General features: G+C 37.9%; 1 protein-coding gene across 4 annotated transcripts in view; it reads left to right on the forward strand.

Moving 5' to 3' along the window:
• The first annotated feature begins 4,355 nt into the window (after positions 1-4,355).
• The window catches only part of SMPX (small muscle protein X-linked), a 42,863-nt gene continuing 32,262 nt past the window's right edge, over positions 4,356-14,956 (forward strand). The window contains exons 1-3 of one of the 4 annotated variants that reach the window (XM_026120678.2): positions 4,356-4,402; positions 8,274-8,333; positions 13,337-13,423. In XM_026120678.2, the coding sequence (XP_025976463.1) occupies positions 8,295-8,333; positions 13,337-13,423 (126 nt within the window). In that variant the 5' untranslated portion in view covers positions 4,356-4,402; positions 8,274-8,294. Of the gene's footprint in view, positions 4,403-4,481; positions 4,718-8,273; positions 8,334-13,336; positions 13,424-14,956 lie in introns of those variants that run through there. The other 3 variants (XM_064498979.1, XM_026120679.2, XM_064498969.1) reach the window with 3 other exon arrangements.

Below are 14,956 nucleotides of genomic sequence, written 5' to 3' on the forward strand. Positions count from 1 at the left end.
GCTGTTTCAAACTTTAAAAAACTTTACACTCATAGTTTATTAATCTTCAGCTTTTATTTTCTCTGTAGCAGATACAATCCAAAGATAGCAATTGGTCAATCATGTGTGATTCAGAACATTGGTGCAGCTGTCCTAGAATTTGCCTTTTTTTTTTAATCTAAAAGCATTAATTTCTTTAAGGTGTCCTTGACCTTCTGCTTCTTCCAATCCATTGATCATCTTCTTTCTGGGTCCATCTTTCTAACTGGGCAGATTTTTCATGTCTCAATCAGGTCTTCATTCCATGCCATTTTGATGAAGAAGCATTGGAAATTATTCTTTGTTCTCTTTTTTAGACTGGATGATTGCTCTACTCACGTTTACTACATTTGTTCCCACGGCTGGATGACAGCTAGATAGAAACTGTGGATATGTGAGACCTGCACAGCTACAGTTTCTTTTCATGCTTTATCATAAGGGATAAGCACTTCATTTTGTGCAGCGCTGAGCCCCCAGTACCTAGTTCTTGCATATATTTGGTCAGATGGATCCCACAGCAAAATTCATTCCTGTACTACCTGAGGCCTCCTAATCTGATCATTGAAGACAAGAGCTAATATTGTTCAGCAGATGTAATCAGCTGATGGGGATGGCCTTCATCAAAAAAAGTCTGTTATGGGATTGAAAAAGCAGTAGGTGTTTATTTGAATTATCCTGATTTGTGAAAATTATGAGCAGTCTTTCTGTTCAAAATTTCTCTGACAATTCAGGTGGTTCCTATTTTGTCAAACTTGTTTGTGCAGAACAAAATGTGATGGTGCAATGTCATATTGTTTGTTTCTTTTCCAAATGATGCTGAATCATTATAGCAGATAGGATGTTTATAAAATCAGCATGTTGTTTAAAATTCATATTCCCTTCAAAATCTGCCAGTACCCTTGCTCACTGTTATGGTACTTGCCAGCTTCGCCAGGTATAGTGGCTCCAATTTCCCAGAAGGAAATTGGAAACAAATTTGTTGTTTGTACATCATCACATTTCAGTTGCTCAAAACGTTTTGGTAAAGTGATAATTTGATTGCTGTGTGCACAGACTACAAAGCAACAGAGAATATGGCTTTTGGGTAATGCAGTGGTCAAAGCTATAATGTTCTAACATTTGTGTGGGTTATATTCATAATGCAATTTTTAGAGCTTAATAAAAATTCTTAGAACTCAGATGATGCTAACAGAACTATTAAAAGATGCTGGAACTCTGGAATTTAGAACAAGGTCACTGGCAGCCTCTAATGAGACCATCTTCTTAATACAAGGCTAATTATTTCTTGATGGAACAGTCTGTGATAATAATCACCATGCTTTTATATGGAAAAGAAAGAGAGCATGCAAGAGTTGAATTAATACTTAGCAGCTCAGAAATGTCACAGAAACAGAATCAGCCAATTTAGATATGTTTGTTGATTTCCTGTCCATTAGATAATAGCAAACATTTTTGCATGCTATTTTCTGCCATTCATTATTTAAATAGCCTGATGTCATTGTTATTGGCATAGCTGTACAAGTAGAAATTCAGGAAAAAGTGCTTGGATTTTTCTTCATATTAACAAGCATTCATATAGATTGGGGAAAACTGGGAGAAATAATCACCTATGTTTTACATGATACTTCCTCAAACAGCATTTCTTTTGACAATAAAAGCTGAGGTCTGATGTTCTTCCAACACTCTAGGATTTAAGGTTATTTTCAGTTTAAAGCAAGAGTAAGAATGGCCTCTGGTGCCCTGGTAATTGCTACTTCCAGTGTATTTTAAATTTCTGTAGTCTGACTAATCTCATATGACTGGGTACCACTACTAACATTTTATCTCTTTCATTGAGTGTAGCAGCCAAATCGTTGTTAGATGGAGTAGAAACATCTTTACTAATAGAAATGAGCCCAAATAAAATATATGTGAGTTGGAAAATGGATGGCGTTCTTTACTTTCCAAGATCCTCTAATCTTAGTCCTTTGATAATCTCTCTGATAGCAGATTTCTTATTTTTTAATCTTAATTACAATTGTGATTTTTTTAAATGTCAGTAACTCTTTCAAACATAAATGTGTTGAATGAAGTGAATAGTTTATCTTGCACTGCAACTTAAATTTCCATCTTCTTTGCAAAACAATTCAAGTGATAATAGTGATAGGAATTAATTAACCAAACACTTAATATTCTGAGGCTACTCTTTTTACCCGGTAATAAACTATAATTTAATGAGCTAAAATTAGGACAGGAAAGCAAGGTTTGCATTGCCAAAGATCTGTAATATGGTGCTATTACCTGGTAACTTGAAGCAAAACTCCAGGAATATATTTTTTAACCTTTTATTTTAAAGAAATATTATTTCAAGTGAGCTGAGATTGTGACTACTCCTTTGTTGACTTGGTTTTTCAGTTGTATTACATTGCTTTCATTACACTAAAACATTTTGGGCTATAATAGAAAAATCATTTTTCTTTTGGGAGCCTCAGGAAAGTGGTGACTGGGCCCATGAGGATTCTCAAAAAGAAAACATTTGAGCATATTAAATAGTGACAACTGGGAATGTAACAACAATATGTTTTGAACTATAGAGGGATTTTCCTACTTCAAATAAATATGTTGTTACTATCTTCTTCAGATCTCAGTCCATTTATACAACATGTAAATGTACTGTTTTTGGCCCTAACAGGCCAGGCTTTGAATCCTTCACCTGAAACGCACATATGCCTCACTACTTACTTATTAAATCATCTGCTGTTGTATTTAGTAGATGAATCTATAGGTCATGAGGCTGTGCATACCAGTGGCTATCCAAGGACAATGATACTCTGCAAAATAATTGTAAAAATGTCTATTTTTCTCTTAACGAATGTACTCAGTGCTACATTTTCTGATATTAAATAATAAAATCTGAGTTTATTCCTTTTGTCCCAACAATTTAATACAGTTTAGGTGTGATACTTTATGGATGTTAGGTGTGGGACACAGGTAGATTCTCTTCGTATTTAGGCATCAATAAGTTTATCTGTTAGATCACTTGTCACTGCCATGAAAATCTGTTGAAGGAGACTGTTGAGCAGGTATTACTCAGGCATATTTGCAAGACAGTGGGATTATAAGTGTAAACAATGGCCTAATTTGAACTGCAGAACCCTTATTGAGTTAATCGCACATGAAAGAAAGAACTGTGTATGCTTCTCATATCCCAAAGTTGATTTGTAATATAGCTATTGTAATATAAATTGAAATAAATCCATTTACAAGACCATGTTACAAATGTATCTCATCTATTTTCTTTCGTTCTCCCCTAAAACTTTTGATGTAAATATGAGCCTTCAAAAGGGAGTATATGAAGTCACTCATCTGACCCCAGCTTTAAGGTAGTCTCAATCACCTGGAAAGCACGACCTTAGACCATAACAAGGCAAACTCCTCCATTCTAGGCAAAACACAGGTCTGTGAGCCCTGTTAAGAGGTCATCTTCCTCCTTGAGATATTTGAAATGAAAAGAGTGATGGGACAAATAACTTGACATCCAGGGAAGTCATCCCTGAAAACGTTATCCCAACTGTTAGTTGTTATAAGTATCTTTGGCACTAATTTTGAAAATTGCTGATCTCTTAAAAATACCGCTGAAACAGACAGACCTGTCCTTGTCCAGTAAGCAGTGCAGCAAGTAGCCCATATGGTGTCACCAATAATGACACTGCTGCTGTCACCATGAGCATCATGGGTCACATGGAGAACAGTTTCAGCAGAGGAAGGACTGAAGAGTAAAGCCCACTTCTCTGAAGTGGCAGCGAACTGGAAGCTGCATTTCTGGGAACAGGAACCAGAGACCGTGTCCAACCCTAGACTTGTGCCATGCCCCACACGAGACTTGCAATAGCTGCTTTCCTTCAGTAGCCCACACCAGAGAGACAGCTCACAGCGTGTGCAGCACAACTGTATAATTATGGTTCACTTCCCGTATTAACTATAGCAGCTTCCACCACACACACTTGCTTAAGCTTTTCCTCACCCACATCCCCTAACATTCAGGTAATAGCAATTATGGCCTCACATTTTCAGGACTCCTCCCTATGAGCATGGCTGTCCTGCACAAAGGACACTACGCCAAGACCCTGGGGCTGCCGCTGAGCAAGTTCGCTCCCAACCCAGCAGCGAGACAGTTGCATCAGTGTGGCATTCGCCTTGCTAGTTAGTCCCACCGAGGTGAGTTCTTCATAATTACGTCTTCGTAATTACTTCCTTTGCCAGCGTGGCAGTAGGGAGGTACGCTCTGCCCCAAACAGTGCAGGAAAAGTTTCAGGTTATCCATTACCTTCTACCATCATATGCTTTACTCTTGTGAAAAGCCCCAGAACTGCAGGGAGAGGGAGGGCAGGAAAAGGACCCAAAGGTGTGTTTCTTCAACACCTACTGCTTGACACTTGAGCCCTGGTTTTACGATGGTCAAGTGTCACAGGGGACCAAGTTACAGGGCGAATCAAAGGCTATATTTAGGAAGAACAACTGGAAGCTATGACAGGAATTCTCTTTTACACTTTGCTTCTAAACTGAGTTCCCCTCCAGCCTGGAGCAGCTCTCAGTGCCATCCAGGCTGAAAGCATCGGAGCTATTTCAGACACATTAAAAGGATCACAGTCAATATCTCAGCTGATAGAAGAAGGTACCTCTTTCAGCATCAAAAGGAGGTGTATATACTTGCTTGACGGTTTGGAACTTTTCTTATATAAGTAAATAAGTAAGCTAATCTTGAAGGGGTCGATTACAAACTTGAAAGACTCTTATGAAAATTCTTTAATAACTGGCTGTGAGGTGACTGCGGTAGTTATGAGTTTCTGCTTATTTTAATGTCGTGTGTTCAGAGCAGATTGTTATAGTTATTGCTTTATAGTCTGTGGGGATCTTAAAAGATTTAAAGCAGGAAGCGACTTAAATACCTAGTGACTCATAAGAAGCATAACTGCGTATTAGCTTGAGTACTGTAGTACATACATATATGCTTAGTGTTTTCTGTATGTTTGTTATAGCTAGTGAAATATTACGTTGGGGTTTTGGTGGTGAGAGGTGTTCTTTCACTGTAAGCTTAACATGTAACTGTAAGGGAGACAACTACGATTTAGAAAATAGTATTGCATTTGCCTAGAGCATGTAGTAAGTTTTTGTATGACAGTCTGGAAGCTGCAAAGTGGGGGCTTCTCTTCCTTCTTCGTAATAGCTGGGTTTCACAGTAGTGCAGTTCCTGTCAAAGCCTTTTTATAAGATAATACACTGCAGTTCTTTGTCCAAAATACCCATTGTGCTTGATGCCGTAAGTACAGCAGTGGGGGAAAGGACAGCTTTCAGCTGGGGAGAGGGCTCTTTCTGTTGCCTATATACTAGTGTACATCTTTTGTACAGATTACAAAAGATGGTATTGTGGTATCACATTGAATTTAAAGCAAATTGAATAAGCGTATTATCTTTCTGCACCCTTTTCAGAAATTATTTTTAGCAGAGGGAGAGAAGATAGGTTCTTTGTTTTTTAAGGGTTCTTCTCAAAACACTGATTTCTTTCAGTCTGTCAAGTAGTCCTGTTCATGTGTATTTTCACTATGAAGTAAAGAAAGCAAGTGCATTTGCATTGGAAGTCCAGCATTAAATAGCTCCAAACTGAAATAACATTGCCATTGCTTTCTAAGTTTGGCTCTGCATGCAGACCATAAAAGGTAAGAGGTCAGGTGTGGGGAGGCCAAAAAGACACTGGGGAATAAAGCTCTGTGTGTATGCATTTCTGTGAGTGTGTACATGTGAAATTCTGAGGTGGAAATTACTGTGAGAAGTAATTTCTTCAAGTTTGCAGACCTGATTGGGATGCCAGAAATAATATAAGCAGCGTCGTGCTCTTGACTCTCTCTGAGATGTGGTGAAAGAAAAAAGGTATTTAGAAAAATGAAGCAATAGGTGCATTTGTAATCTAAGGTTTATTTTCCTATGATTGATGGTCAGTGCTGTTCTAGAGGGAACCTCAGGAAATGGAGAGAAGGGAACAGAGCCAGAGAAGATTGTCTATTTTTACTCAGTAGCGTGCTGTTGTCCTGATTTCTGTGGCAGTAATGAGGACAGCATGAACCGGTAGGAAAATCACCTCCTCCAAAAGCAGTCCTACACAATTGTATCATACATCTGTCTTTAGGAACCAGTGTCTGATTGCAATCATTTCGAACACAGCCTTCGTGTGAACTCTGAGCAGCTCACTGAGGAATGCTATCACTGTGCTTGTTTTAAAGCTGGGATTCGATGTAAATCCTTGCCCATCTAGCTCTAGGTGGCCAAAGAAGCATGTATCAGTTTTCTGAAATGCATAAACACAGAAGACGGAGGAGTACATTAAGCACATAGTAGAAATCTTAGCTCGAATTTCTTTGTGGCAGTGTTTATAAAGCAGATCCACTGTGTTTTAAAATGTTTTATGTTAATTTCCTGTGCTTTTGTTTCCATTCTTCATTCTGATTAGAAAGAGGAAAAGATTATAAGAAAAATTAATTAAACTTTTCTGTATCATGAGTCCTATCTTTCCAATAAACTGGGGGATTGTTTTGTATTTAACCTTGGAATACAACCACTGATTGGAAGCACCACGCATGAGTATAAGCAGTGTAGCAATCATGAGAAAATGCTTATTTCTATGCATATTAGAATTTTTAAAAAGGAAAGAAAGAGAGGGCAATAAATACTTTTGCTGAAATTTTGGCTTATTGAAATCCACGTGAGTTTTGTCATGAACTTCAGAGGCCAGGATTTCAGCCCCAGAACTGAATTCTGAAGTTGTTTAAACTGCCTCTAGTTTTTGGTTATTACTACAATGTAAAACTCACCAGAACCATGCTGTTTTTGTTTTGTATGGTGGGATTTTGTGCCGATTTACTGATTTAGCTGAACCAATTTAAACCTGAAGGCACCTGTGAAGACCATGTCCTCTGCCTTACGCTGTTGTGGTTTGGACAGCAAGCCGAGAGTACGATCAGAGAGAGACCTCTAATGGCAGGCCATTTTTACTTAAAGTTCTCCTGTTCAGAATCATGCACAGCTTTAAAGCTCTTGTACAAAGCTGAGAATAGAGAAGGACATATCTTCCATGCAGCTGGAGAGATACCATTTCAGACTGTTATTCCAGGCTGAAGCCATCCTGCAACAAACAGATCTATACTCTTCTTTGACACTGCTTCAGTATACTTTGCTGTACCAAAGTCTTTGACCCAATTTTGATTTCTCAGTATATTTCTGCTGTTCTCTCCTATGTCATTTTTTGCTTTTCTCAGACATCTTTCTGATCTCAGGTAAAATATTGTAGCCAAAATATGCTATATTGTCGTCAGTGAATTCTCTGGTGAACATATTTCTCACCTTTTAATATTACTATCTTGTTTTTCATTATAGTGAGATGGGTTAGATACCCAGACTTTGATGAAAGGCTAGTCCAGTTAAAGTCTTAAATCTCAGTGGAAGACAGTAAAAGGCCCAGGGGATATTTCAATTAAGCTGCTAGTAAAATCTTGTGCTTGCTTTTTATTTGACCTTTATGGAATCCTTTGACTTTGGTGTGTTTGCCTTTGTTAATGTATATTAATTCTGTATCAGTCTATAGTTTTACCTGCATAAAGTGTTATGACAAATTTTGTTATTTTTTATCTTATTGCAAAAGAAAATTAATGACTCTATATGATAAACTTTGAAGAGAGGCTACTTTGTGCCCTAGCAACTGTCAAGGAGAACTTTAGAGTTTAACCATCTTAATCATTTTCAGTCTGTACAGATTAGAGATATTCAGGGATCTGTGAGTCAGAAGATGGTTATGTCTGCATTTATCAAGGTACTTTGTAGTGAGTTACATTTCATTTGAAAGAAGGTTTAGAGTTCTAATAATTCCCAAATGCGTGGTGTGACAGAGTCATACATTGTTTATCCTCAAATATTTCCTTTAATTCTTGCTCATTTTACAACACTATTAATATTTGAAAGATTTCTTATCTCTACTCATTATTGTTTTTAATGTGAAAGGTATAGCTCCATTTGTGGCTATGAAAGATTAATTGGGGAAGCTCAGGTGTTCTGTCCCCTTCAGGTATTCAGGAGGAATTACTAAGCAACTCTGAAACTGAGCCTGAAACAGGAGATGGGCAGGTGAAATGGAAGCCTCTCAAGAAGCGGCATGGGTTAAGTTCTAGCTTATCTCCCTTAGCTATCAGAATGTCATAGCCTGTAACACTTTCCCATTTTGCTTGCAGGGATACGACTCTCTCTTAAAAATGTCAAAACAGCCAGCATCACATGTCAAAGCCATTCAGGTAAGAGACAGTGTTTATGTTTCTAAAGTAAGAAAATAATAAACCTCAGCCTCTGTTGCTTGACAAACTGCATTCTGTTTGTGTAAAACAGCACAGAAATGCTAACTGGACATTATTAAGTGAAAAAGCTGGGTAGATGTGAAAGCACTCAAAAATGTTTATCTGAAGACTGTCCTATAATCTGAGCTGAGAAAAGAATGGGTCAGTTAGGTTGTTTGCTTGCTTGTTTGCTCATATGGTGTCTCCCATGTTAAGTTATGTTTGTTCATGGATGGACTAAGTAAGACGTACATCTGCATAGCCATTCAGCATTATGAGTAATACTTATTCCTGCAACTACTGGATTTTCTACAGAATTAATATAATTTTACTGGAACTATAGGCTAAAAAGATGGCATATCTATTAATATTTTTTATGTCTACATCTCTTTGGGAATAAATATATATCTCCAGTATTTGCTTAATAAAGCATTTTATGTAGAAGCCAAAATAAAATGTTGATATTTTGATAAAAAAAAATTGTATGTCTCATATCCCCTCAAATGATGTATGCTTATATGGATGAAGTTGGTTGTTATACATCTGTAAAAGGAACAGTTGGAGAATTTTCCCAGCATCATTTTGAAATAGCTAAACAATGTATTAAACTCATCCCATCACTGATTCTTGTCAAAAGGACAAAATAACTCCTGAATTTTACAGTGTTTTTATGTATTTTGCTAAATTCATTTGCAATCCAATTTTCCCATGAGTTCAAGTTCCCTTGAAATTACATAAGAACCACAAAACAGAATTTCTGAAGTCTGATCTGCCCTCTGTTACCGCAAGATAATGTCAACTTAATGGATTGGGGTATCAAGAAGATTGATTACCTAGTATGTTAGACAGCATACTGAAGTTGCAGAGCACTCTATAAATGCTAATTCTGATTGTAATCATCAAGTGTACTGGAACAGGCGTGCAAGCTACTGCACTCCAATTCTATCGAAATTAGTGAAAGTTTGCCATTGATTTCACTCAGTTCAAAATTTTGTCGCTCTTATATACTGACTTTGGAAACATTTGTATGATTAGTGAAAAACTGTAGATAATTTATAACTCAGAAGTATTTACATTTTACGTCTAAGGTTCATGGACACATACAACCATTTTTAAGGAATGAATTTGGTTTGCTTTTTTACATAGAAAAAAGAAATAGATATTGACTCCTTTCTCAGATTTATGATGACTTTCCGACTTCTAAATGTAAAAAATGCTTCTAGTTTGTCCATTAAGAAAGGTGCTTTTAAAGCATGAAGTTTAAGCATGAAGCTGGCTATTTTAAGAAACTTAAAATTTTTCAATGAAAACTTTTTCATTGGAAAATAAATTACTTCACAGATTTGAAAATAAATCTATTAAACTCTGTGTCAGAGGTTGCTCCAGCAGGGACACTTGCACTTGAATAGATGCCTATTGCACTCTAAGTATTCTCAGAACCATGACTCAAAATGTCAGATTACTTTTGTACGTTGTGAGTCATATATTATGATCCTTTGCTGTTATGTGCTATTACAGTAGGACCTACATCCCCTGGAGAATATACATCGTGCTACAACAATGGAAATATAATGAATCCTTATTGACTGAAGTATCTCTGGGTAGTCTGTGTCAGAAGTGGCTCCTTTCTGACCCTATGAGATAGACACGAACATCTTCACGTGCCGACAGCCGCTAGATACAAACATGGGAGAGTTAAGGGTAGCGACTGGTTCCCAGGAGTAGCTCCTGGGTGATAAATAATCAAAGTAGTACTGAGTCCTGGTAATACTCATTGCTGCTCACACAACACTGGAGCCACACCTGAACTGCCCTCTCCCCCTCAGGGGGTGAAGGGTCTGTATAGCTCCAGCTGACAGTTATTCTCCCTACACACGCCACTCTCATCTTTCCCCACAGATAAGGGTGAGGGGCTTCTTTGTTTTTTCTCTGAATTATACTCGGAGCTCTCTGTAGTTCCCTGTTTTCCCTACTTTGGACATGATTATACTCAAGTAGCTTTCCAGCTTACTCCGTCTGCCTTGTGGACAGTTAGGAATGGCTGTGACTGACGCTGAGAAGATTTTATCTGTAACAGTCCTAAACTTATGCATGGCTGCTGGTAATACAGCACACAACAGTTCCTAGTATAGGTGTCTTGTGTCTATTAAACAGAAGGAAGAACTTAAACAAATCTCTAAATAACCCTTTAATAAGTCAAGCCAGCAATATATATTGTATTTCATGCTGACAAATATTTTTCCTTCAGTCCATTCAGGAAGATCTTAGTACAATATATCACTTCCACTCATGCAAAACTGCAGTGACATCCAAAATATGGTAGGCACTGTCCAAAACCAAAGGAAGATGCAAAAGCGATAATTTTAATAATTAAAAATAATAATAATAATTAAAAACAATAATCACACCTACAAAATCTGTCTAAAGCAATCATAATTTACATCTTCAGAAGTCCGGAACAAAAAATTTCCTGTTTAGCATTTCACTGGGTCAGGGAAGAAGGGAGAGATCACTGAGACTTGTATCCCCATCCCAGCAGACAAGTGACGAGGACGCCAAAGAGGATTTTAAAAATAGAATTGTAAGCTTGTGCTGGTCTCAGCACGACACAGTCTTTACAAAGCTACATTTGCCAGCAGGATTTGGTGCAGTATTCACCCATTGCATGGCTGCTTATCCACAGAAAAGGAAGAGCAGCAGATTAAGAGGGAGAGTTATAGCTCAGGACTCTAGTATCTCTTTTTTGTAACTCTTAGGAAATTAGTCACACTTTTATGTCATACTAGAAATATTTTATCATATAGCATGTGTTATCAGATCCAGACAGTGTGAAACTGTGTTTTAAAGGCTGCTCGTTTTACCAAGTTAATATTTAGCATCTGTGTACATCTTGTCCAAACTCGGAAGTGAATGCACTTAGAGCAGACAAAATACTTCAAACCACTTTAGTGTGACACAGATTGCTGTGAAAATGCTGAAGCAGACCAAAGAATTAATTTAATTAGCAGTCTGGCACTTAGTGGCTCATTTTTGTTTGCTGGACCCTTCTTAGTCACAGTTGGTCTGTCAATCACAGTAGTAAATGCAAGGAATAGGTATCAGAATTACAGTTTTGAGTTATGTCCTGGGTGGCTGTGGGAAGCTGACTTCTACTACTGACTCCAAGGGGATGGAAAGCCTGAATTCAAAAGGAGCACCAAGAGGAGAGATGTTGCTCAGAAATAACTTCAATGTCTCAAGTCTGCAAGCTTGTACAACCACACTAGCTGTAAGGTGCATAAAAGTTTCTTATTCCAGAAAAAGTAGCTGAGTCAATGTACAGAACCTGCCTGGGTATAAATTAAGAATAGCAAAGCTGGTTTTTTTCCACTGGAAAATGAACTAATGGGTTAAGTACTGTGATGCTGAAAATGCCCCATCTCCTGGGAATTTAAAAAGTGCAGATGAAAGGTTTCATAGTACCTAAACTAATGCTCAGTGAAAAAGCATATGAAATGAATACCCGGGTTGTGTATAAAATACTTGATCTTACAGATAATAGTCAGGCCCACTGAAATAGCAACATTACCTTGCATTAATATTAGTGAAAAGAAAAGGAAAGGTGCATATTTCTCAGCAAATAGTTTATTTTATTTGTGTTTGATTACAGCTTTCAGAACATTTGTTGCTACTAAAAACAGGAGCTGTTTTTACTGTGGTTACCCAACATGGGGCGCGATCTGCAGGACCATGATTTAAACAGAAGGATGGGATTATTCATCTTCATTTTATGCGAATCAGTCAGATGGCAAACTACAATAAAACAGCTCACTGTTTGAAGTTTCTCTGTTTCCGCTCAATAAGATTACCAATTCACCCGCTGGTTTTACAAGTGGGAGTCATGACATTTTGATGACATTTCCTAGGAACAGCCTCTTCTGAGATCACGAGATAAGAATAGGTATAAATTGTGCATTTAGTTGATCATGCCATTTGACTTTTAAAATAATCCAGGCTAGGTCACATCAGGAAATAGATACATTTTGACTGCTCTTTCATAAGTAATGCTTTCTGTCATTCTTTTTTCTTTCAAATATTTTCTTTGAAGATATCTATTCTAAACCCCATTCTTGTTAGGGCTACTGGCTGACCTCCCACAAAGACAACAAGTTTACCCCATTCAGTCATACTGATATCATTCTGGAGAGAGTTTGTTAAGACCCAAAGGGCTAATGATCTGTCAGGTTTTTGACCAGGATCAGCCTGCTTTGACTAGTGACCCCCATGGGACTCCTGCTGCAGATGGGGCCGAGGTGGCGGGGCAAAACCCAGCCGAACCTGGAGCTTCGGAGAGCCTCCCTGCCTTTTCCCACTGAGGGATCCTCTCTGCAATGGAGAGACATTGCTAGGACAAAGTGATTTGTACTTTGTAGCTCCTGTGGGTCAATTTTGCCCATAAAATCACATTTTAAACACTACTAGCTTAAGCTGGCTCAGTACAGCTTTCCTTCCCAACTACTTATGATTAAATGAAGTCCAAACTCGTGTCACTGCTGAGGAAGAGTGTTCCAGTGGTTTGGATGTTACTGTGGGATTTGGGTGATTTATACTTAAATCTCCATTTTGCTACTCACTTTCTTTTTGACGTTGACCAGATCAAGTAGGCTCAGACCCCTAAAGACACTTTGCTGTCCAGCACTCACTTATTTAAAGTCCAATGAAGTCAGGGAGCATTAGGCTAAAAGGCAGAATTTCAAAAGCTTTCTAGGTAGCTTTGTTTTTTCACTTTGCATCTTTAAAGTGGAGATGAAAGCATTTCCCTTTCCCATGGGAGTGTTGTGATGATGCATACACTGAAGGCATAAGTTCTCAGGAACTATGATAATATCTATACTCTTTGTGCATCCCTTAAAAGTTTTGTCAGTTACCAACTATACACTTATTTGTCGGTCACTATTATGTGTATCATAATTTCCTTCTCACAGGCTAATATTAACATTCCAATGGGAGCATTTCGACCTGGTGCAGGTCACCCTCATAAAAGAAAAGAATTTACACCTGAAGTGGAGGAGGTAAGAAAAGACTTTTTTTTAATTTTTTTTTCAGGAGAATCCCTGAAGTTGATGTACGAAAGCCTTTTAAATCAATCTTATAGCACAATATACCAGTCCTAAGTACCACAGCTATTCATGCACTGATGACTCATGGAAATAACTGGCCACCTACAAAACACTTTGTATATACATAGTTCTGTTTCTGAAGCCAGAGCATCTATAGCAATTTAAACCGTTTCAAGGATGTGTAGCTCCACTTACTAACAGGGTGGTAACTACTGTCAGGAAAGAGAGCCAGGTATTTACCAGCATTATTTATCTATACTGGAGTTGATGAAATACAGAAGGAAAAGATATAGCAAGGCATCTGAAGAATCCTTTGCTGCCTGCTGCCCTGTGGTGTAGTTTCTTATTACAGATTACCAATATTGCAACAGGTTTTCAAAACCTGACATTTGGAGAGCTTTTTGGAATATGTATCAGCAAGTAGAGTGTGATGGCTGTAAATTTGCAAATTAAAAATAGAAATTGCAAAACCATTTACCTGCATAGGTGTGAAAATACTCATTTTGTAGATTGAATTCTGTGTTTTCATGACTGTATTTTATAGGGAGTACTGAATACAAAGCTGAATTTATGCCTGAGCACTTACTCCCATTGATTACAAAGGCTGTTATTAAACACAGATATCATATTTCTAGATGATTTAAAGCATCTTATTCACCATGGACTTTTATAATAAATAAGAACCAAAACCAACTGTGGAGAAACACAGTAGAGGCATACTCTAACTAAAGAACACCCCCAGGTTAGCATGGGTGCTCAGTTAGCTTAGTTCGGGCAGCCCTTGTAATCTCCAATTCAGAAGAGGTCCTGCTGGGCCAGAGGTGCCTTGCACATCTCCCATGGTGCTCCTTGGAGCCAAGTGCAGGGAGCAGTCAAACTGATCCCGTACAGCCAGGCTGGCTCTGGCAAGACTCGGTTGTGTGGACTCATGGCCATGCAGATGAAGCTAAACAGACTTGGTTGGAGGGGAGCCAGCCCCGACGCAGAGCGGAGCCACAAAGACCAAGAAGGAGGTTGTAATTAGCCACTTTTCTCCAGCCACGCAGCAGCAATGCTGGTGATTCAGCCCCAGATAAGGAACAGCCAGATTAATTTTGGACAAATCATTGGCTCCTTCCCACCTGTTACAACACTTAACATGTGCAGTCTTAGTTACACAATAGCTAATTCTTCCTTTGCTGTCTAAATAAGACAGAATTTTTCTGAAATTGAATATACTTCTTATAAATAGTACTCTGTTTACAGAGACATTTTCTGGACAAATCAAAACCAGACAGATTTAACTATTTTCTTAAGAAGATATTTTTTGAAGAAAGAGCTTACAAAGTGACCTTTAACACATATTGTGGCTTTTTCCCCTGGAAAGAAATCAAAGCGTATTCTCTCTGCAGTAATTAAACTGGTGAAGGAATGCATGTTATTAAGCAGAAATTAATATAGTATGTGTGAAGTCTGGTGGTATTTGAGAAATAAAATAAATGACTA

Source organism: Dromaius novaehollandiae, chromosome 1 (genome assembly GCF_036370855.1).
Source record: "Dromaius novaehollandiae isolate bDroNov1 chromosome 1, bDroNov1.hap1, whole genome shotgun sequence".
NCBI lineage: Eukaryota > Metazoa > Chordata > Aves > Casuariiformes > Dromaiidae > Dromaius > Dromaius novaehollandiae.